This window comes from Toxorhynchites rutilus, chromosome 3 (assembly GCF_029784135.1).
Source record: "Toxorhynchites rutilus septentrionalis strain SRP chromosome 3, ASM2978413v1, whole genome shotgun sequence".
Classification (NCBI taxonomy): domain Eukaryota; kingdom Metazoa; phylum Arthropoda; class Insecta; order Diptera; family Culicidae; genus Toxorhynchites; species Toxorhynchites rutilus.
Window position 1 is genome coordinate 56,346,892 of NC_073746.1, and position 25,395 is coordinate 56,372,286.

General features: G+C 38.5%; 1 protein-coding gene and 1 long non-coding RNA gene across 3 annotated transcripts; one reads left to right on the plus strand and one right to left on the minus strand.

Annotated features, from left to right (window-relative positions):
- Positions 1-10,208: 10,208 nt before the first annotated feature.
- LOC129777216 (uncharacterized) lies at positions 10,209-13,300 on the minus strand. 2 transcript variants are annotated; one of them, XM_055783362.1, is made up of 6 exons: positions 12,833-13,300; positions 12,602-12,704; positions 12,308-12,541; positions 11,995-12,244; positions 11,453-11,932; positions 10,209-11,381 (listed from the first exon to the last, which is right to left on the minus strand). In XM_055783362.1, exons 1-6 carry the CDS (start codon positions 12,985-12,987, stop codon positions 10,864-10,866), a joined length of 1,740 nt encoding a protein of 579 aa, XP_055639337.1. In that variant the 5' UTR covers positions 12,988-13,300; the 3' UTR covers positions 10,209-10,863. The 2 variants fall into 2 exon arrangements, with proteins under 2 accessions (XP_055639337.1, XP_055639338.1); XM_055783363.1 differs by having other exon boundaries at positions 12,773-12,901.
- Positions 13,301-22,402: 9,102 nt separating this feature from the next.
- LOC129772827 (uncharacterized) lies at positions 22,403-23,058 on the plus strand. The gene is made up of 3 exons (XR_008742649.1): positions 22,403-22,675; positions 22,759-22,878; positions 22,933-23,058. It is a non-coding gene; the product is annotated as an uncharacterized LOC129772827 (long non-coding RNA).
- Positions 23,059-25,395: the final 2,337 nt, after the last annotated feature.

Below are 25,395 nucleotides of genomic sequence, written 5' to 3' on the forward strand. Positions count from 1 at the left end.
CGGCTGTCAAAAAAGATCCAATTGAAATGTCAAAAGAGATCCAACGATCAGGAGTGTTATTTTTCTCATGATAATCAACACTATAAAAAAGGTATTGTTATCAAAGGCAAAAATAATTAAACTTATAAAATGAACGAACTTCATTTTTCCGTCAATTGTTTAATTGACCATTGCATCTCTGAAAGAGAATCTCATATTGCAAGGTATCAGAACCTGACCGAATATCAACAAACTACGAATAACGCTTAGTTCACTCAAAGATTTTAACGTGGGAGCGAAATTCGACATTGGCGAATTTTGATACGTACATACATAGCAGAAGTGAAATATTTTGGGGACGTTTTTTTCAAACGTCGGTGAAAACAGTTTTGCTAGTGAAGCTGGCCGAATGAAATCCGCGTAATTATGATCCGCTAGTGCTGGTTATGAATATAACGGTAAAGCAATCTGCGCTTCGTGTTGCTGATGGACGTAATCTTCTGAGTCAACTACCGGCTTAATTGTGGAGAATGCATTACGGTTTCTTACGAGGTTTCTATTCCAGTTGAAATGTAACGATGTATTTCTATCAAAATTGTACAGTCGCAAGCGCACTGGAAAGAGAACAGATGCATGCGATGCAATCCCTCGACGTCAGACCCTAAAGTGCAATCCACAGCTCTCCTGCAAAAAGAATCGAACATGCTCCGCCAACGGATTGGATGATAGTTTTTGCTGTACAAGGACATCACACCAGTTCGATTTAAGACAGCAGAGTGTACGCAACAGCAGCAAATTTGACGCAGAACTGAAGAAGAAATTTAAGTGCTTGTATAATTTATAACTCTGTATAATTTAATGTATATTTCTATAGTATTAAGTAAAATACAATGTACATAGTTATAGTTTAAGCGTGTGTTGTGTTTTGTCTCCGATGAAACAAGTCCCTCAATCTGCCACAGTGATGTGAAGTTCCATGCGAATGTAAAATCCCCGCTGCATCTGCGTTTAGTCAATCCGCATAAAGGCTGCTTTGGTATCGCGCAGCGGGATTAAGTAGCAGTTTTTACAGTCCACTGCATTAAGACGCTATAAAAATAATCCTGAAAATGTGGATGAAAGGTTTGCTACACTTTTGATTTTCAATAATTCAAACATCGTACTTACTCCACGGATACACGAATCCTTATTCGGAACTAGTTTGTCGTCTCCGCAAAAATCCGAGTGAATACAATAAAAGCTAACGCGAATATTTTCACTCGTATTCGGGCAGCCTTTCACTGAGCAACGCATTTTTAATGTCCACTTTCCCTGATATAATATTTCTCCGAACGAAATAAAACCAAACAAAGTCAAAGTCACGTAAATGTTTACTCCTGCGATTTGAAAACATTCGATGAAAAGTGGAACGAAGAGTTGCCAGATGATTTTTAAAAAAAGTCTGTAAAAATATGTGAAAGTCTATTAAAAATGTGGAAATGTCTGTAAACGTGTGCGGATCTGTAGAAATGTCTTTTAACGTTAATTTTTCCAGATTCATTGATGCTTTGTACATCGCGATGCACGTGAGATTGTCTTTTGTATATTATTGTATATTTTGTATATGTACATCTTTCATATATACAGCCATTCCATGGCAAACCGATATAGTGGTTCTCAGATTTCGATGAAAAGTGGCAGTTTTGTTCTTTATCGGAAAGCATTAGACCCTTTTTTTATTTTTTCGTTAGGGTGACCATTTCCATTTTAGGGTGGTCCGAAAAATCATTTTCCGCAGTTTTTCCCTGACTTTTTACCTGAACTTCGCTAGCGCAAATATTGAATGGACTAAAAACGACTATCATGATGTAATTTTCGGTCATATGGGAATTAATTTTTCAGTAATTTTTGACATTCCTTCTGAGTTTTCCGGAAACTTTCCGATTTTGCTCTCCACTATATTGATCTACAGGAAGAGACAAATACAACAAAATAAAGAAGGCTAAAATCGGATCATCCCTCCTTCGAGGACCGCTTACGAACATATTTGGACTGCTCAAGGACTGGGATGAAACGGTCTCCGTTTTCGCTCGGATGTAGTCAATCTCAATATTACTCAAAGTTGTTCAACTAACCCTTTCATTACGGCAGTGTGCTCCGCTGAAGTGCTACTCCTGTACGGAATACGGCGCCGAAATGTATGCACATCACGCTGGTGTGATCGAAGACCAGTATGAATTTCATGTCGTCTAAAGACGACGCTTGTACACACAGCTCGTCGCGCGGATGTCGTCTATAGACGACGCTCGTAACGAAAGGGTTACGGCTTTGAGAATCAACTCATTGTCGTTTGCTAAAAGATACCACTCTAGGATAGTCATTTTTAAGGGAATTAGCGACGCACATGTTGCGCCGTATGTTTGCTAAAAAATGATTTGCTTGGCGGCGGCAGCGCTAATTCGGTTTACTTGGTTTGTCGTCGGCTGTTCTCGATATTCTCGGGAAATTACAATCTGTTAAGTTTTACCAATCTCATCGATAGTTCTCAGAGGTTCTCGACTCTGTTCCCTCACTGTCATGAAATTTTGAAGTATAGATACATTTAATGCAATTTTTCATTCATCGTGAAGAATCGTACTGTCTGTTTCGTCTGCAATGATTTCAGGGCAAAAGTACTTATGAAATCATAAAAAAACGCTGACGTATACAATTTATTGTTACCAAACAAAACACCAATAGAATGCAAAAGATACTGAAGTACTGTCGTCGGCCACAGAGCGATACTATGCTCACGACATCATTGCAATGCGACCTATTGTGCGCACGTAATCAGTGTGGTGACACCGGCAGTTAGGCGCTAGTTTGCGCACATAACCATTATTACTCAAAAAATAGGTCTAACGTCATGTGTATTGATATAAACTAAATATTTTTATTTATGTATTAAAACTATGGAAAAATGTAATACGATGAGTCAAATATCTTTGATGTGATAAATAGAGCCTCTCATTTTTCAAAAACCTGTGACATATTGTTGTATCCAAAAAGTCTGCAACAAAAATAAAAAGAGTTTTACAGATATGTTTGTAAATTTACAAACATATCTGTTAATCTGGCATCTCTGGTGGTCTGAGAATTTATTGCAAGAAATCCATTGAAAAAATCCATAAATTTGCTTGAAAATGAAGTGGATTGAGTCCGCACCACTTAGGGTTTAACATCTCCTAGTCGTTTATCACTTACGAAAACAACACAGTGCCCTTTTTCATACACGTTTCGAAACTTTTGAGCTTGAAGTTGTAAGTATTTCCCTAATTCCTTTGTGAACGATTTAGAAATTTAAGTACACCATCTCAGTTAGTAACTAATATGAAATGAAAAAATCGTGCATAAAACGGGGAAATAAAGGTCTATTTATTAGATAAAATTATAGTTTGTCTTCGGATGGTGATGGGGTACATTCGAACATCGTTCACGGGGCACATTCGGACACTGTTTAATACCTCATAAAATTTGTGTCCGATTGTTGTTTACTAACAATTTAGTCTGATTCTCAGACCTAATGATGGTTCGAGACTACAAAAAGTAAACCGATAGAACCAGCATCAACGAAGATGAAATGGAAAGAGCTATCGAACTAGTTTCGATGAGAACGTTGGTCCAACTGGGTTCATTGTCTTTACTAATTTCCCAACAAACGATTGCATAACGGGAAAACTGTTTCTCAAAGTTCTGGAACATTTGAAAAAGGTAACAAAAAGCAACGAAAAAAAAATCAAAAAGTCATTGCACTTTGGAAACAATTAAATATTGCCGAGAAAATTGCACAATTCATGTATCTTTTCCACCTTATGTCACAAATCGCTTACAACCGCTAGATGTTTCAGTTATTGGTCCTTTCAAGCAAAAGCTCTCAGTTTTCCTGAACGATTGGCTACTGCATCCTGGAAAAACTATTTCTATTCACGACCTTTCAGGTATAGTTGCATCGGCTTATAATACTTCTTTCAATCTGAGTAATTTCCTAGCTGGATTCAAAATGACAGGTTGCTATCCATTCTCGAGAAAAGTTTTTTGGGACAAGGATTTTGAATGCTCAAATGAATCCACCTACTGGAGCGGAGGTAGCAACTGATTCATCAGGTAATACAACAATGCTGCAAAACATTGCGTCTACATCACAGATAGATTTTACTTTGGCTTTTTTAAAAATAGTAAAATTTAAAAATTATAATGTTTGTGAGGTTCATGCGATAGAGAGATGCATGTAGATTGTATTCATATCGATTCGTCATGAATCGGTTCAGCAAAACTTGAGATATCGTGTACGCCAGTTTGAAAAAACAATTTTCGAAAAAAACGCGTTTGAAGTTCATTGTTATGGCCGTACCAGGTTAGATACCGCATCACTAAAATGACTATAACTTGGTAAATAATAGGATTTTCGATAAGACCTCTCTATGGTATATTCTTAAATGCCTAAACTTATTTCTGTAAGAATTGATTTTTTTCAAATTTCTAAACTAGAATACTGCCTCAAGAGATTTACGCAGGATCAGTAGTAGGCTCTGCAATTATATTAATTTGCAAATTTGTAGATAAGCAGTGAAGAAAAATTAAATTAGTGGAAAAAAATCATCTCTCCTTCTCGGCTGGTGAGTACCCAGTAATCCGTATATTGCACATTTTCCAACGAATATTTCTGTTTTTTTCCTAGCTACCGTAAGTACATTAAGTTGAAGTTCGTTTTTGATTTGTTATTTTTGTTATGCGTTGATATTATTGACGATCTTGACAACACTGTGTAGTGTGTCCCAAATAGGTGTCACCCAAGGCGTTGTACTATAGGTGGACCGCAATGTCAAAATTGCTGTTCGGCCATTGCTCGTGAAAAAACAAATTTGTTTACAAAACAAATTGGCAAAATAGCTGCTCGCGCTTTATTGTCGAATCATAACAGTGCAGAAGGATGTTTTAGTATATCTTTTCGCCTTTCTTTCCAAGCAAAATGTACTTCTGTTTGGCTCCCATCGGCGGGGAAAAGAGTACTATCAGCTTACGGCGATGGTGACAAAAAAAATAACGCTGATTGTGGCTCCACTGATTTCGCTCAGGGAGGAGAAGAATGCTGTGCATATACCGGGAAGGAGATCCGGAAAGGGCCGTTACAAGTAATTGGCTAGAGCAATAGGAGGTTGTGCACTATATTCCACGAATATATATTTGTTTATTATTGCAATTATTTTCCTTAGCGAGTTGCGACATTGAAATCATAACCACACATCCAAACAAAAAGTAAATAATTCTGAAAGTTACGTCTCGCTACTCGTCTCACGTCATGTCCTGAAAGTGTCAAGAACGAAACACCTATAGTTCAACATCTTGGGTGTCACCCAATGAGGTACATATCGAGGTGGAGCAGTAGGCGAAGTATATCTGTATTGGCAAGCAAAATATCGTGTCGTAATTATTTGCATTCAATATGGAATGTATATGGAAGAAACAAAACAATGTCCAAAGTACTTACGATTGCATGATAATGTGAGCCAAAATTCTCATGAAATCATTCAACTGTTTGTTTTTAACAGATGACAACTGTATTGTGGCTTATTTAGATTATTTATGTGTTAAAAAAAAGTCCAGAGAGCAGACGTATGCTTACTTCTAGAAAGCAGTAATATTCTCGGTGAAATTTTGATTAATTGGCGATTATTCCCTCACAATATACACCCCGACACTGAGAGCCTTCGAAACATCAACTTCGTAACGTTAAAATAATGAAACTTCGTTTGTGTCTATGAACGTGGGGGAGTGAAAATGGCACATGGAAATATCACTTTTATCCGTCTTTTTCGACGTGATTTCACAAATATTCACTGCACGCTATCACATTAGCCTCATATTCAGCGGGAGCTCTGAAAAAAATGTACGTTTTTAATTGATAAATTACTTCCTGAAAATAGCATTTTCACATGGATGCGGTTGGCAATCAAAGATAAACAAAACGACTGGCGTCACTATTTGAGAAATAGTTATGGCAGCGCATGCTATGCCGCTCGAAACTCTACCATCTTCATTACCTTTTTTCCAGGACATTGGATGTCACCATTCTCCATATGAACCGGGGCTCTGGCAACCCTATCCCATCCAATGCAAATTGAGCGTAGGCAGCATCAAGACGGGTCTATGGTACTAGGTGAGGCCGTTTCGTCATTAAGTTGGTAAGGGGAGCGGTATATGAAAACAGCACGGAAGAAAGTAGAAGGGGAATCATTTGCTTGTAGCGTGAAAGAGACAGACTGATCACGAGCGAGCTTCGGCAATAGCGTATTGTGTTTTGTTTACAAACAAAACACAGTAGACTTCCAAGATGGCTGAAGAGTGGTTTTAGCAAGTTGGCCCACCTTAGTATATACTTCTAGGCGCCTTGGGCAGCATAAAACAGGGCTCGCGGTTAGGGGGCTCACGTATTGTTTGGAGCCATATATTTTTTTTTTATCCAAAATATATATTTTATTTAGGCTCATATGGCGGAGTCATATATGTTAATATTTGATTACGTTGGATAGTTTTCTTTGGCAAGCGATGTTTGGATACCCATTTGGAAGCTTTCTTGACGATTTGCAATTCAAATCTCAGTCGAAGAATCGCGCGGAGCATTTCATTTTTTATTTTAGGTTATGATTTCTTTGCTCATGATTTTCTATGCTGGCTACTAAAAGGCGACCATCTTATCACTTGATTTGAACAAAGATTATTGTTTTGTGTGCATCTTTCAGTTTGACATTTTCAAAAGTGTGCAACCAGGGGTATGACTAAAACGTCAAATCCCTCATATTCCCAGTGTACCCAATATTGCTGCGGTTCACTGACATTTTGGTTCTGTCAATTACTGTTGTTTACAACTCGGTCCGGATATATAGTCGAATAGTGACTAACTTTAAACTCCATGTTAAATGTGAACACCTCCATGTGAAAGCGAAATATGAAAATCGCTCATGCAGTTAGAAACAAAGCATACTATCTCCGTGATTTCAACGATTTCAATCTTCGCAAATGATGGTAAACAAATGACGCCATATTGATTTAGATTTTGGATAGCCTATATTCAATTTATGTCTAACCCCTGTGTGCAACAGTTCGAAGAGAGTCGTCTGAAAATGTGTTTTTTAACCCTCCTGTACTCGCGTGCAAAATCGTAACACGTATACTCGCGCACGGTGTCACAGACCGAAAGTTGAACTTCTCTGTAATGTTACCATTGTGTATTTTTCAGGCTTTATTGGCATTTATTTGAAGAAGAGGGAATTATTAAATGAAAAAACTCCAAAAAATATGTTTTATTCGTCTTTATTATGTTTTAATAGATCATCTAATTCAGCTTCCTCAAAACAGACTAATTTTTGACACCCCAACACAAATAACGAAATTCGAATTTTTCTCTGTTATTAATGAAAAGTAAGCAACTGAATATAATTCATGGAAGTATAAAGAGCTATAAAATAACATAAAAACGTATTAATCGATTGTGGTTTCATTGGAGTTAGAATCAAAACATAAAGGGTGTGTCACATCAAATTGCATCACGGAAAAAACGCTGTAGAAATTCGCCCAGTAGACCGATCCTTTTGGAAATTTTAGACAGTAAAATAAAAACTATTAAACAACTTTTGGCATTTTCTTTTTATTCATACTTCGAGCCCAAGCCCGTATGCTCGCACCTTCCTCTTTACCCCGTCCATAAGGTTCTGTACAACGTCAGGTTGTAGTTTTTTTTGAACAGAAATCCATTTTCTCTTGAAGTCCGCCTCCGATTTGACAACTTTTGGGTTCTTCCGGAGGGCCTGCTTCATAATCGGGCCTGCTTCGCCAATATTTCTCTATTGGGCGAAGCTCCGGCGCGTTGGGCGGGTTCATTTCCTTTGGCACGAAGGTGACCCCGTTGGCTTCGTACCACTCCAACACGTCCTTTGAATAGTGGCACGAAGCGAGATCCGGCCAGAAGATGGTCGGGCCCTCGTTCTGCTTCAATAGTGGTAGTAAGCGCTTCTGTAGGCACTCCTTAAGGTAAACCTGCCCGTTTACCGTGCCGGTCATCACGAAGGGGGCGCTCCGCTTTCCGCAAGAGCAGATCGCTTGCCACACCATGTACTTTTTGGCAAACTTGGATAGTTTCTGCTTGCGAATCTCCTCCGGAACGCTGAATTTGTCCTCTGCGGAGAAGAACAACAGGCCCGGCAGCTGACGAAAGTCCGCTTTGACGTAGGTTTCGTCGTCCATTACCAGGCAATGCGGCTTCGTCAGCATTTCGGTGTACAGCTTCCGGGCTCGCGTCTTCCCCACCATGTTTTGCCTTTCGTCGCGGTTAGGAGCCTTCTGAACCTTGTATGTACGCAGGCCCTCCCGCTGCTTGGTCCGCTGGACGAATGAACTTGACAAATTCAGCTTATTGGCGACATCCCGGACCGAACTTCTCGGATCACGTCTAAACTGCTTAACTACGCGCTTGTGATCTCTTTCACTGACGGAGCATCCATTTTTGCCGTTCTTCACCTTCCGGTCGATGGTTAGGTTCTCGAAGTATCGTTTTAGTACTCTGCTGACCGTGGATTGGACGATTCCCAGCATCTTACCGATGTCCCGATGTGACAACTCCGGATTCTCGAAATGAGTGCGCAGGATTAATTCACGACGCTCTTTTTCGTTCGACGACATTTTTCCAAATTTACGAAAAATTGACAGTGAAGCATGGCCAACGTGATCTATACACTCTTATCTGATTATAAGCGAAAGCTGAAGATATAATTCCTAAAAATTAAATTTCTACAGCGTTTTTTCCGTGATGCAATTTGATGTGACACACCCTTTAGCATAACTGCATACTCGAAACAAACATATTTTTACATTCCATGCAGTTGTTGCGTGTTTTTCGGGTCTTTTATCGAAGAGAAGAATGTATAACGGCCTTCTAGATAATCACCAGATGATAAAGGTTCTGGAATATAAAGTTTGCATATTTCTAATATTCTTTGTCTCTGTATTCTTGGTAAACTAAGAATTAATGCCTTTTTTTAGATGGGGCATAAAAAGATGATATAAAAGGATTTCTAGGAACTTCCTTTTCATTTTCTTGTTTTCTTGTCGATATTGTTCATTAAAAAAATCCCCGAAACTGTAACTGTTAAAAATTACCATAAGCCACCGATTAGTTTAAAGTTTACTGTTTACAATTCTTCCCCAAATGAAATTATTTCACAAGTGTGTATATGTATGACCATTATATTTAGCGAATAACTATACGAAAGTGAAACATTTATATTTTGCTTTTGAACGTATGAATCTAACGACGAATAGTTAATATATGGAACCGTTCAATCTAGTTACAAAAGGGACTGAAATCAAATAAGAATAGTCCGGTAATGATCTTATGCATTATATTCAATAAAAATTCCACGCCACTAACATTTCATTCAACAATATTCTAGAATATGAAAAAAGGCACTTGTCCAAAAAAGTTACTCCTATACTCGCGTCGGTGTGTCAGACCGAAAGTGTTAAAAGTGGCACACGTCCCCTTTGTACCAACACATGCGATACGCTAAACGATGACGAACGATGAATAACGAAGTTAGAGAGAATCGCAAAGTCGTAGTGTTGATATTTTCTGAGAAATGAACGAATTATTGATTTCTCGGTCTGACAGACCAATGCGCGAGTATAGGAGTGTTAAAGTATATTCATATAACTTACATCGATCAATAAGGTTTCAAATCATGAGGTTTTAACATGTAGCATAATTTATAAACGTTTCTACGTGTATTTGGGCGTTTTTTTCTTAGGGGGACCATTTTGCCCCTATCTACTCTACAGACATTTATATCAATACGGAATAAAAAAGATGATTCAGATCGTTTAGTCATTGAACTCGCATTTAAAGATCATTGGCTAAACCTATGGAAAGCTAAATAATTTCCAATGTTATTGGTTTTTTTTGTATTCCTTAGAAATGTTTTTTTTTCATTGTACAAACTGAAAAATAAATACAATGTTTAAATAAACTGTGTATGCGTAATTAACGATATGGCAAAGCTCGGTCATCATAAAATTCTTCGTCTTTCGATGCTATTCACGAATCAAACTATTTTTTGATGTCTTCATATGAACGCAACTGCTAATCAGTCAGATTAAGTGTCATCGAACAGAATAAGTAATAATCGGAAGTCGCAATATCTGGTGAAAATGGCGGGTTGGGTGGGTGTACGCTTCAAAAGTTATTTTTGCCTTCAAATCATTTCCAACGCATGTAATCGCTTTGAAATTGCTTGGGGAGTAACTCCTAATGCTGAATCAAGCATTTTTTGTGTTTGTCATGGATCATCACCTAGCAACGCCTTCAATTCCGCGTCATCGGGAATTTAGCTGTGCACCTAATATTGTTGCGACCACTGAATCGAGTGATCGGAACGAAGGATATTCGGAATAAATATTAATGAAAAATAATCATCCAAAATATATATTCGCTTTAAATTCATTAACTTTTTTTCTTTTTTCTCCTGTAATGTCGAGTTATATTCAACATATGTTTCATTGGTCTGAGTTGATTGCGAATAAAATGTTGACCAAGTCAGTATATAACTTTCGTATAGTCTTCGGAATTGTCGCAGTTTTTAGTCTTACTGACATTTAGTTCTATGGCACACATTTAGAATACATCTGAAGAATATCCATTTGATATAACGGTATTTTTAAATATTGTTGAACTTTGGAATGAAATGTTCATTCAGAGGCCATCACAAGTTATTAAAGTTTGACTGATAATTGATTCTCTTAGCATAAATCTACCGAGTCTTAAATGTATTGTTGTATGCAAAATTAATAAATAAATAACTCATGTATATCACACTGCTACTGCTCGTTATGACTTAATCGATTGCCAAGACCGGCATACGGTGGGGGTGGGGATTCCGTCACTAGGCCGTTTCCATTAGGAGCGCTAGTGGACGGCAGGATCTCGTACACCCCTGTTGGAGTGCTTGCCATGCGGACATCCTCGAACCCGTAGTAATTATTCCACACCGAGAAGGCCGGCGATTCTCGGTTCTCATCGACGTTATCCATCATTCTTTCCCGTTCCTGATTGTCATCATTTTGTATCGCGGGTTCCCAAACGAAGCTGGAACTCGTTGGAGCGGGGGAACAGTTGGCCGGCATACTTCCGGTGCGGAAAGTTCTAGGATGGTGGTAGCGCTCGTGCTGCTCGGATAGATAGGAATTGTTGCGGAGATAACGGGGTTGCCGTTTGGAGAATAGGTTCACAAGAAACTGTCGAGTGTTTTCGTGGTTGCTGTAGATCTGAGATTGCTGTTGGGGTGTTAGACTACTGCTCGTGTGACTCGCGCCTGAGGATTCAGTCAAAAGTTTGTCTGGAAGGTAGAAGATCTGGGTGATTTCAGCTTTTCAGCCGACACTCTTCAGCTTTCAATAGAATACTTACGTGCGAAATTATTCCTTTCGCGGAACTCTCGCCTCATTTCCCGCATTGTCTGTTTTCTTGGCTCGTCGGAAGGTTGAGGCTTGGGTTCGCAACATTTCCGCACGAGATACATTACGGAATAGGTAGCGAAGGATCCGAAGAGAGCCCCGATAAATATTCCCCAGAGCAACACCGCAGCTACCATCCGATTGTTGGACGTCGAACTACGCATCCTTCCTTCCGTTTTATCCACTAAGGCGTGATGTAGTTCACTGTAGCGTTTCTGACACTCGATGAAATTATCACATACTTCACGACTCTCCGGACTATTTGTGTCGTATGTACAAGTCTTTTCACTAAGGGAAGCCAAATAGTCAGATGTGGATTTCCGACCCCAGACCTTCGCGATTTCAACCTCCTCTCGGTCCCTTTTTACGTTTCCTAAGTTTGGATCCAGTTCCATTTTCTCGAACTTCGATTTAGTTTTGTAAGGGTTGATGACTGTAACAAAGAGATTGTTATTGGGCCTTTTACTACCTTTATAACACTGTTTTCGAACTTACAGCAGTTTTCCATCTGGATAGAGGCTATCCGTTTCTTCATCCAGTGAATTGTGGTGCGAACTCCGGTGCTGTCGCATTGCCATTTATTTTCGTGAAGATCAATGAAGCGCAGCTTCCTCAAATGAGCAAACGGTTCTTTGGCTAATGTGATCATCAAATTGCCTGAAAGGTCCAGCGTCCGCAGGTTTGGCAGATGGAAGAACAAGTGTTCGGAGAGTTGAGGAATTTTGCACTCTCTTAGGTGGAGATACTGAAAAAAAAATGATTTAGCATGGATTTACACGCGCATATATTGTTTTTTAATTCATCGTACCATGATAGACTGGCTATTCAGAAGCGGTCGATTTTGAATACTCATGAAATTGTTATTCGAAAGATTCAGATCGATTAGTTTTTCATTATACTCGAAAAGGTTCTCGTCCAGATGTTCCAATCGGTTATATGATAGATCCAGCTGTTCCAGCTTTCGCAGATGGGAGAAAGCGTTAAATGAGATCGTTTCGATCGAATTCTCCGAGAGGAATAGTTTCATTAAATATTTATATTCCTATGGAATAATTTTTTTTTAGATCGATTGGTCGTTAACTGAACTCGTATTTCCTCATACCTTGAAATGTTCGTCCTCAATAGCCGATATTTTGTTCATGCTTAGATCTAATATTTCAACGTCTGCGGGTACATCGGTGTATGGGTTGATAAGGTTCTCATGGCTGAAATTGGTGCAACGGAATCGTTGTAAAATCAATAACGACTGATAAGCTTTCAAAGTGCAACGCACAGTGCAGAGTTTTATCCACTTAGGATGACTAATGAATCGTGATTTTTCGCATAACAATACCTGCAATCTGCTCGTTTCAGTCCTTCACTTTTGTCACAGGTACAAATCTTTGGACAAATCTCAACCTGTGTATCACGACTTGCTAGGACATATCCGTCATATGACAACAAGTTCACACTTAAGACTACACTAATCACTAATGGTATGAAGTTCATCTTGATATTCACGACATCAACAGAAACGACATCACACTGCACAAAATTCGTATCGTTTGATGGGAGAATTCACATTTTCAGAATCTATAACATCCTGTGTGTTTCTTTCAAGTGGCGAAATTCAAATGAAAAGTCTCTCGTCGACAGAAATTACCCAAGAGAGAGAGACACTTTTACCTTATCTACCCGAACGCTGATGCGAAATCGGCTTGAATGTGGTAGATCTACCTGCGCGGATAAGATAACAAGGGCAGTGTGCATTATAATACTATTAGCCGAAAGGGGTGGTGTTGATAGCCACACCAATCCGTACATGGGAAACACTTGATGATAGAATAAAAAACAATTGTTTTGTATACCTGTGACGCGCGGTGGGTAGTTATGAGCAATTCCACTGAATGGTTTACTGATGAGCGAATAAACATGAGCGAGGAAAACGTGCTCACTCTGGAGTGACGAATCAACCCGGATTTCAATTCATCACTCTCACTCTTCTGTTTAGCAACAACATTTCTGTAAGGAAATGCCATTTTAGAAGAAGAACTGATGCGAACAGGTACATTCTGTCAATAAAATAGAACAAAATAGAACGAATTATCGCAATTTACATTAGGGTAGGGAAACGAGCAAACTTTAGTGTCCTGAATAGGAACAACCCCTTGAACTTCGTCTTCAAACTAGAATTGCCATCAATGCAACGTAAGATGAGACCAGTGTAATAGACAAGAGTTGTTGGGTATAAAAAAAACCATGGCTTTTCGTGAAAAGTTTTCAATTGCGACTAGCCTCGAAAACTCGCTACTTATCGACGCCACTGTAGACTGATTTGAAATGTGACAGGTTGAGATCAATAGAAGTTCATCCATATCGCAAATAATTGTACCTGTATAGGCAAACCTGTTTTTACGAGCTATTTTTTGTGTGCGATGTGTGAAAAAGGTTATATTTAATGAAATTATCGGACACTTAGTTTTATTTTCGATTTTGATATGTATTTCATCACTCTATATAGGTAACGGTGGCCGCGAAAACGGTCATGTAAAATTTCAAAAACGGACCATGCACATTTTGTTTATTGGTCCAAAAAAAATGACCTGTGAAAATTTTCAGTTCAATCGGACATGATTAGGGGTGTCTCAATACGTTTTAATTTTTCGACCCTCTAAAATCTCACAGGGGAGTAGGGAAACACGGGGTGATTTGGTCATATGGGGTGATTTGGACCACCCCTTTATCTCAAAAATTACGGCTCAACTTGGATTTTTTACAATGTCATTTCCTTCTATTGTTGAACCGTATGTACCTAAAGTAAAAAACTTTGGTAATACTTCACAAGTAAAGGGAAACGGTAGCATGAACACAACAAGCACTTTGATCGTCAAAAAATGTGAGTTTTCCCATCGTGGTTTTAAGGTTTTTCCCGCTAATTAAACAAACTTTTCGTGTATTGTGCAGTAAAGTTCTGTTCGCCTACAGAAGTGGAACAATTTGATGTAGCGAAACTGTAAGTTTGAGAACAATAAATGAAATTAATTGCATTTTAATTTTTGCGTGTTGTGTGGGGTGACATGGACACGTTTCTATGGGGTGAATTGGTCCTACAGGTTTGATACTTTTCTTTGGTTTAATTGATTCCAGATGCCGCTGAATTACAAGGAGAGGATGGACAAACAAAGTTGGAAGAAGGAGGAGCTTAAAAGAGCAACGCAAGCCATCGAGAACGGATTTTCTTTTACCAAGCTTCAAAAGTGTTTGAAAATGCTCGACCAACAGTGAAAAGATTCATGCAGAATTCGAGATGGTGTCAATCCAACTTTTCTGGTCTGGAATCTGGCCAAGGCACCTGGTGTCGATCCCAAAACATTGCTTCTGATTGTAACATTATCCCAAAATACTTTACATAAACATAAGTATGTTTTTTTTCGATGAAACACGCACTGGACCAAATCACCCAACAGATGGTCCAAATCACCCCGCATCAAATTTTAATGTCCAAAAATCATCTCTTCTATTTTATGATATATTCGGTAGATTGAAGCTTTATATAATGATTAAACATTATTTATTGAGAGAAAACAAGTATAGCTAAGTATACAATATGACATTTTTTATTTAGACCGTATTGGTTTGGAAATATTAGGCGATTTCCTTAGGTGGTCCAAATTCCCCCCTTTTCCCCTACAGGCGATTTTCCATTCTCGTGCGATTTTTTGTGCGGTATATGAAACGAAGCATATTTGAGGAAGTTATCATCCAATTAAATTTTTTTCGATGTTTTATATTACTTTCATCCTTCTATCAAATGCACTATGTTGCGCACAGGGTTGCCAACTATTATTTTCAAAAATCAGGGAAAATAAAAATAAAAATCAGGAGAAAATCAGGATAGCTCATTTTGTTTTGACTGGAACGTTTTTGGAAACACAAACGCATGATTTTTATGGGCAGACATACATTTATTCGGGTTTATGAGCACAGTTTTGTTTCACGATCTTTTGCTATTTTTCACACAGCCTAGAAATGTTTTTTTCCCAGAATATTTTTGCATTCTAGTCGAAAACTGTTTTATAAATGAAAGATATTTTCTATTTTGTCCATAGTGTCGTGTGCTTGAGAGAATTTCACAGGGACCCTAACCTGTGATAATCTGAATATCAAGCAATATCGAGTTAGTTCAGCTGGTGGGATAGCACACTCCAGCCAAACTCCAAAATAAATTGTCGTGTTGTTAAAAAAGAGACATGATTTGTTTGATTCTGAGTCTCCATCTTCATTAAAAATGAAAAATAAATAAATAAATAAAATAAATCATCAGAGAGCACATATTTCGATGCTTACCTGAATAGGAAAGATGCAAAATTACGTCATTCGAAGTGAAAGCCAAGCTTGTTTGCCAGAGATTGAATAATATGACCGATCGTGCAAGATGACTGGTGATTTCAGCGTGTCCTGAGCTCATCGTGGATGTTGCATGAACGATTACTGCCATGCCACCAACTCAAGTCAGTGTAGAAATGCTGTCCTTTCCTTTGAAAATTATGAAGTCCCCTTGAAGGAAGATTTGACTGAAGTAATTCTGTTTTTACGAGCATTCTAAATTTTGATGCTTATTTTCGAAACCGAAAAACCTGGTTTCGAATTATTCCATATTTTTTCAGCAGGAGTCGGAGTCGGAGTCGGGAAATTTTTCTTCGACTCCACGTCCCTGATCGCGAGAAGGGTTGGTTCTATGATAAATCCTTATACATAGGATGTCATGTATTGGGTTGGAAAAATAAATTCGCAGCGTTTTTATCAAAGAATTTTATTTAAATAAAAATAATAATTATATCAATAAGTTAGTCAATCGTATGTTGTTGCTGTTTACAACCTCTTCCCATCTCTCGACCAATTTGTTGATGCCGTTCCGCCAAAAATCGCCTAGTCTGGTGTTGAGGAAGTTGTTGAGCCAGTTTTTAAGGATCTCTTTGCTATCGAAGGTAACGCCCTTCGTATGATTTGTCAGGGATAAGAAAAGATGGTAATCGGTCCGTACAAAGTTCGGAGAATTTGGTGAAGGCTGAAGGACCTCCAACTCGAGCTCTTGGAGTACGGCGACTTTTTCGTTGAGCTCATGAGGCACCCTGGCTCCCAATTTTTCGGTAAATCCCATTGAATAAAGGTGATTGAGAATCGTTTTATGATCGTAGTTCATTTTCTACGCCAATTCACGGAAAAGTGGATTCTTCGTCGAATTCAGGAGGCCTTCCGTTGCGGGATGTGTCATTGACGTCAAAGTTGCCGTTTTTGAACTTTGCGAACCATTTCTGTGCTGTAAACTCTCCTATGACACCTTTTCCATACACGTCGGGTTGCTTCGGCAGCTTTTTGACCTTGGTGAAAAGCAAAGAAGAGCAGACGTCGAAAATGTAGATTTTTGCCTCCTGGGTATTCCATTTCTAAGCCACAAAACTAATAAAAAAATTAAATAACTCAAAAATACAATTAAACTATGTTAACTTTGTAGAGCAGAAGAGTTTCATCGAATGAATACTTACCCTTTGCCAAACAGCAAACAAATAGTTGTAAAATAAAAAAATATATAACAACGTTATGAACTTATTCCCCAACCCAATAGAATTGCATGTAGATCACATTTTTACTATTAATTTCCTCATTGGATACGATTTCTCAGAGTATTGAAGTTGCATAAATTTATGATTTTTTTTTTGTTTTTCGGGTTGTGTTACATTCACCCGAAACGCATTTACCCGAAGCACATTTACCTCTTGTTGATAAATGAGATAAAATCAAAATAACATAAGAGAGCAATAAAGATACGAAGCAAAACGAAAAAAATGTAATTAGAAAACTTCAAAATGAGGCTGCTGACCAGAGTTGCCATAATAAAATCTATGTTTTTAGGCTGAAAAAATCTTTTTATCTTAGTTTATTCTAAAAAAAATCCGAATTGGAATCTATATTATATTTTTAAGTCCAATTTTGAAGCATAATTTTAGCTTTAGTATCATTGATTACCATAGTTATTATTGATTAGACGATGTTGATGGTATCCACGTAAAGCCATCAAGCATATACATTGAAGTAAAAATACAATGTTTCATTAAGGTGTAAGTTTTTCACTGATGGTTCAAGAATCAACGGATCCACTGGTTTTGGTATCTTTAATGAACATTACACTAGCTTTCATAAACTTGAAGACCCTTGTTCAGTGTATGTTGCCGAACTGGCTGCAATATATCATGCAATTAAGACCATTGAGTCCTTACCACCTGATCACTATTTTATTTTCTCGGATAGTCTTAGCAGTATACAAGCCATTCAATCCTTGAAACAACAGACGAAAGCATCATATTTTCTTATCGAAATTAGGAATGCATTGAATTCTCTTGTTGATAAAAGTATTCGAATCACTTTCATTTGGATTCCTTCCCATTGCTCTATTCCTGGTAATGAGAAAGCGAATACACTCGCAAAGATGGGTAGTATACAGGGCACAGTTTTTGAAAGACAAATAGCGTATCGGGAATTCTTCTCCATTTCCCGACAGCAGTCACTCACCAGTTGGCAAAACCAATGGAACAGAGATGACCTTGGGAGATGGCTGTACTCTATTATCCCCAAAGTTTCATCGAAGGCCTGGTTTAAAGGGTTAGATCTTGACAGAAATTTTATTAGAACTATGTCCAGATTGATGTCCAATCATTCCGCGCTAAATGCGCATCTTTTCCGCATAGGTCTTGCTACTAACAATTTATGCAATTGCCACCGCAGCGCAATTTTTATTATAAGTTTATTTTTTCGTAATGAAACTTATTCTGAGGTCAATGTAATGGGACGAAGTTCCCATCTAAAGAGGATAAGGAAGCAACGCGGCTCCAAGCCGCTGAGGTGACGCAACCCGAGTCGGCCGCCGACCCGCTGTCGGAAGCGGCGGCCTCTTGTAAATAAATCTGTGTACCTCAGATCTCCCGGTTAGTTTGAAACATAGGAGACGATCCTTCAGTTAGGTTAGGTTAGGCTAGCGAGCGTCAGACGGCATGCATTTGCCTGGTGCATTACGTTTGCCTGGTTAATTTATGCTTTGAGATATATAATTTATATTTCAATGCAAAAATTTACCAGACAAACGTATGCCGCCCGACGTTTGTTCATCATTCGAGTAAGCATTCTATCTGTATAAACGGCATTCGAGTGACCTCCTCAATGCTCTAGAATATCGTTGTGTTACAATACTGTTCTTTCATCTCATTCCAACGCATTATCGGTTTTTCCTATTTTTCAAAGATTTCAACTGCTTGAAACTGACAACTTTCTGCAACGTGGTCCAAAAGACTGGATAATTTTTATAATCAAATTTGAAAATCCATCATTCATACAAAATTAATAATTTCATTGAAATAAAAGTGAAACTATATAAGCTTTTCATAATTTATAGTACACAACGCCATTCTTCCTCGGTTTTGCTCTACTCACACAATATACGAGTTTTTGGATACCAGTTAATGTGATCATTTTAATAACACATATCAAGATTAAATATACAAATACCATTAATGTATGCACAAAATGTAACAAAAATCGGAGATTCATTTTTTTCGGTCATCGTTATCACTGAGAGTCTTCCTCTAATATTGATGACTTCGTTGATTTTCGATAAGGCCGATTGTTTTCTGAGACACTGGAACGAACGTATGCTTACTAATGAAGTCAAGGATTCTAGAAAAGATAAATTATTCGAAACACGATATCAACTCGCTTGAAACGATACACAAGTTCCCGCATGCAGTAGACAGTAAATTTCCCTGCCCGAATAGGGAAACTGTTGGGATTAAGTCATCAGAATTCGTGTGAAGTGCGCGTTCTCGTTCAAACCATTCATCCGACACCTCTGTCTTAGACATCAACGCTATCTCCGACAATTCTTCCGCCCATCTAATGTTTCGCAACGTTTCGTGCGCTCGAATTTTCATCTTCCTTCTCCTCAGGTGTTACTTATGGCAGCGACGAAGCTATGCATCCGTGATCCCAGCGACCGATGAATTACTGTCTCATGCATGCGAACCACTGCAGACTGATTGGAAAGTGCAGATTAGCAGCACGTTTGAGCTTCAATCTTGCCGACGTCTGTTTGTGGATCTGTCAGAACAAGCGTCCAAAATGCCGAAGCGCTGGCCATGTCAGTGAAACGGTAGCGACCTCTTTGCACGGCGGTGGATTTACTTTGGCCAGAATCACCGACACCGCGATAGGATCTTGATTTATTCGAGCGCGTGGCTTATCGAGATACTCGTATGTTAATTAAGCTTTTCTTGGCTGCGGCAGCCCGTGTCCGTGTTTTGGTTTATCCACAAATTAATAAATAACATATCCGTCCTTCAGTGAATAACATTTATAGGGAAAAATAGATATACCGAAAGAACACAATAGTCTTGGGTAATTATTTCGTAATTTCATATTTATGAATCTACGAGGGTTGGTTTAAAAATAATGCTTACATGCTAGGAAGGGGGAAGAGTAAAGAGTTTTCGGATATGTTATTCACAATAAAAAGTATTAAAGTACAATTGTTAAACTCCTCCCAACTTGGAATGGATTTTTTGATTCCGTCACTAAATGATCCTGGATTTGATAGTAGCCAGCCTCTCGAGTAAATAAATATGATAATCGCAGGGAGAAAGATCCGGCAAATAAAGAAGGTCTAGAACTTCTGTTCAGCATGTGTCAATACTTCGTCATTCAAAAGATGGACTGGATGAACACAGCAAATCCAAATTGCGCATGCGATATTAGGGGAAGTGTTTCATTCCAAATGTTACTTGAAGCACTCGGCAAGCGTGTGAGCATTACTTTTCAGTCAATCCCCGAATCGAAGATTTAAACTGAGTTACATCTATCTTTTGAACACAGCAATTCATGTCGCACAAATAAACTCCAACATTTATAGATTCCGTTTACCCAATATGGTTGCGCAAATTTTCAGCGAACACATCGGTCGGGCAATTTGAGCCGGATTAATGTTAATCCTTTTGATCGCAAAGTTCCCCGAGTCAATTATTGCATCTGTGAAAACAAGAGAAAAAAAACCCCGAGCAAATTAGAGCCCAAAAAGTGCCCAGGGTAGAAACGATTCGGAAATTATCCACGCCCGGCGTCCGGAGATAAATACCGGTTCTCTTTCAAAAGTTAAACGCGTCTTTTTTATTTCGCCGCTTCGGCGGCTGAGTCTTTTGATCTTCGCCGCCATGCGGAATAACCATGGCAGAAACAGCATTATCCCCAGCACCAGCAGCAGCAGCAGTACCACCAGGGCGGCATTTCCTTTGCAAAAGCGTTCAACTGTAACAGCAAAAGTACGAAATGATCCGCTGTTGAAGTCTTTCGGATAGCCCACTAGGCGCAAAAAGAAGTAAAACTGGAAAAGGGGTTGGATCACATGCAAGTCTCTCATCTCGGGTGGGTAGGAAATGGATGCGCAGGTCCCGAGGAGGAGATGGAGGGATGCCGTTTGATTAAAGTTCTTACAGTCCGCAGTGCGGTGGGACCGATGCTGGTCGGATGTTGAATTGTACTGCTGGGGTTAATTATGTTGTCTTTCAGTGCAGGGTTCCGAGCCGCAGCTGCAATCGAACAATTTTATTGCTAGCCTGCACACGAGTGGAACAAAATTCACTATCTGTCCATCACATGGTGGTCGCATTTCATTGCCCCACGTTGATATCGTGCAGTGCAATTAGCTTCAGAAAAGATTCGCCTGGTCCATCAATAACTCATCCCCGGTTCAACCGGTTGATGTATCTCAACGGTCGCTATGAATCATAGCACAGTGTCATCGCAGATGACCATTTTTTGGACGGAGTTTGTGAACAAAATTAGATTCCCCGACTATTGAGTCTAAATGGATGCGGGCGGTCAACATCAAAGAGTTTTTATGGGTATAAAACCCAGCCACCTTCTGTCTTGTTATGCACCAGGAAGCGGCCGACAAACGAATCAACCAATATGAATCAAACTAAATTAAATTAATACTGATGGAAGACATTAAAATTAATGGCGGGGTTATTGTTCGGTAGTAAATAAAGCACTTGAAGTCAAGCGTCAAACCAAACTCATTCATTTCCGCAATTGATCTTATCAGAGAATCCAGATTAATAAAAAAAAGCTACGATTACTATTAGCCTTTTTTTAATCAAATAATTATTATAGTTCTCACTGGATTTTTGGGCCTGAATATCGCCCAAAGTATTGTTCATCGGTTCATTCATGTTCATATTTTTCTGGTAGTATTGAAATTGTTCTTTTCTTGAATAAAACTGTACACTAAAATTCTCTACAAACCCTTCATTTTATTAGGTATCCAAAATAAAATCCGCAGGTTTTTGTCGAAATTTGAGATTACATTTGCAAAAAATAAATTCGTTCTCGTTCTGTCTGGGAGTGTACGGATTCTAGGTGGGAAATGTTTCCAGGTAAGTTTTAACGAGATGAACCATGAACGACATAACAACAACAAGTGGCCGAGCGTTGTCGCGCAAAATTATCTTATTGTAATTACAGTCAACCCTCCTATAACGCGGTACTCTCTGAGCGCGGTTTCCATATAACGCGGAGACGAAATTGCGACAGCCCTCCTATAACGCGGCCCTCTTAGAGCGCGGTTTCCGTTTAACAACGTACCATCAAACAACTTTATTCGATAGAAGCTGGCGAATTCGAACGAAGCAAGGGAGAAGCAATGTGTTTACAATTCAATGTTACCAATACAATTCAATGTGATTGCTTACTTTCACTATTACATACAATTCGTACGGCCACATTTCCGCATCCAATATCAACACTACCCTTGTCTTTAGTATTTATTGGTCTCCATATAACGCGGTACGAATGATGTAATTTCTACTAGTTCTGAGTTTCTTATAACGCGATGGATGCCCAGATACCTATATTTTCGAGCAGTTATGGACACCATGTCGGCCGAGCGACGAAAAGTGCTACAAAAGTGCTGGAATATTACCTCACCTTGTCTCCCGCAGGCAACAATGTCTATAGTTTCAGCTATAATTCTACAAGATCACTGTAGCTTTGCTTTCTCTCTTTCTCGCTAAGCTGTCATTCAAAACACGAAAGCAAGTGCTACATTTCAAAACAAAACATTGAAGCAGTGGTTGAATGGTTACATCAGCAAAAGGTAATTTCCCAAATCAAATGACTTGCCAACACGGTAGGCTTATATTTTCATTATTCTCAAAAGTAAACTTCATTTTATTTCAGCGTCCTGGAGAACATGCAGCTCGAACACCAGTGATTGAAGAATGATTAGCGAGGATGTGAATAAAATGAAACGATTAACTACGATATATTATGGCTAAACTTAGGAGGATAAATAGAATGGTATTACTAGCGAAAACGATAGAAGATTAGGCTTTAAAATTTATTTTATTTCAGCTGTTGCTGCCGCTCTTTCTCCCTCATTATAACGTATGAAAATCCCAGCCGGTGATGTTAACGAATTGAATGAGGAGGATGCTTTGAATGATGATGGTATTACCAGAGTTGAATGATCAGCTTATCGTCTTATCGTCTTATGCGTATAATTAAATGATTATAAAGAACTCTTTTCTGCACTTTTTATTTTAATTTTCTTGAACACAAACAAAGCTATAATAAGATTCAAGCAGTGCTGCGATCGGTCGACGTGGTGCCAGATTGGCACATCCTTGCCTCGTAATTGGTTTTCGAATACGAAGGGTAGGTCGACAAAATCATTGCAAAATGGCACGATATCGGCATCGTTGTCGACACCATTTGTTGGGAGCGATTCGACACAACAATGTAGAGTGGGTGGTTTCCATACAACTTGCTACGAATTAGCCTGGTTTGTATGGTTAAATTCGAGTTTCTTATAGCGCGGTTTCCATATAACGCGGAACGCACACACCGCGCGTTGACTGTATTTGCTTTGCGGCAATTTTTCCTTCAATTCTCGACTCAAACGCATAAGTTGTGTTCGGTAACAACCTCCTTCAATGGTTTCATGTAGTTTCAGGTCATGATATACAACTTGGAATTGACCCTTCATGAACATGGCCTTCGAACGATGGATGTGTGGATTACCCACACATTGGCTGATAGCCGCGGTAATCTTACGATTTTTGACGTAATACTACGTTTTTCAATAAATGTACCAAAGCAGAATTCAGATTGAATGTTTCTATGAAATAACGTTGATGTTAAGAACTATTTTCGTTACCAACTCATTCCGACGATTTGCATACCAATCGAATTGGAAATTCTCTAGGATTTATATATGATTCAGAGGCACTTCATATAATTTCTTACTGTTCATTCGTGTTGGTGAGAAAACCATCTGGATCAGCCCTCTCTGAGAAACTTCTTCCCAAATCATCCCATCTGCTTCACTATTTCGGGTGATATTCTCTGATAAAAAGAAACTCAACCTAGATGGTACTGCTTCATACTGGAGGGACTCTTCGACTAGCAACAATAGAGTTCGATTCTTTAGGTAAAACTTTCTCAGACAGTTCCGATTCAGATGGCTTTACCACCAACGCGAATGAACAGTCAAAAGTTCGAGGAAATGGTCCTGAATAATTTACTGCCATTTTTGCTCTGAAACCATCGTGATGATTGGGTGTTCCAACAGGATCAGTTCATAAACGTCGTAAGACCTTTAAATAGTTTATTGTATTGGGGCTTCAGATTATGGACTACCCTGCTTATATACCAGTTCAAAATCCAATCGAGAACATATGGGAAGTGATTGTACAAAGAATCGATGCAGCCAAAGGTTGCCAAGTATTTTTCAGTAAAGTCTGGCTGCTGATGAATAAAAAAAGTATGGATTTGTCTGAATATATTTAAAAGAGACGTGTTTTGCGAGGTTTTAAATGATTCTATATTGTCAATTTTTTTTTTAAATTACGATTTTTTAAATGATTCTATACTCCTGATACATTTGGAACAGTATTATACCGATTCTGATACATATCTACATCTAAATACTAAATCTAAAAACGTCTGGTACCGTTCGAAAAAGTTGCGAAATGCAGCAACGAAGATTTTGCAGCTTCGGAGGCTTATCATTTAAAAGTTTGTTCGTTTTGTTTATCAGTTTTAGGATGTATGACTGATAAGGAAAATGAGGCTGATAAATATTACAGATCAATACCACATTGGCCGTTGAGTAATTGCGAAAAGTTCATCAACCTTTGTGAATGTTTAAGTTAGCCAGAAAAGTTTATGTTATCAGCCATTCCATGCCAAACCGATATAGTGGTTCTCATGTTTTTGGTGAAAAGTGGTAGTTTTGTTCCTAATCGCATGGTTTTTCGGGCCACCCTAAAATGGAAATGGACATCCTAATGAAAAAATAAAAAAAAAATCGGATTTAATATGTTGCGATAAAGAAGGAATCTATCACTTTTCACGAAAATCTGATAACCACAATATCGGATTGACATTGAATGGCTGTCATATTATTGCGATAAATCTGGGGAAATCTGAAAAAAACATTAAAGTCTGGATTAGACAAAGGATAGTCTGGATGTCTGGATAAACCGTAAAGGTCTGGATGATTCTAGAAGGCAGGTTGACAACGCTGTAGCTAACAGGCAGTATGAGAGTTTTAATAAGCTTAAACGAACAGCTGCTTCTGCGTGAAGGCGAATTTCAAATTTCCACTTTCCGTAGTTTGATCGAAAGCACGTCGAATAGGTTATTTGAATTGATTGAGACCTACGAATAATAAACTTGTAATTCATGCGAAATTGTTGTTAATTTTGTTAAAAAGTGGATATTTATCCATCTTGTTCTATAGTTATGTAACACTGGCGTTTTCGTTTTTTGAATGTTTCGCGCTTGAACAAAACAATTTATTACGATTACGAT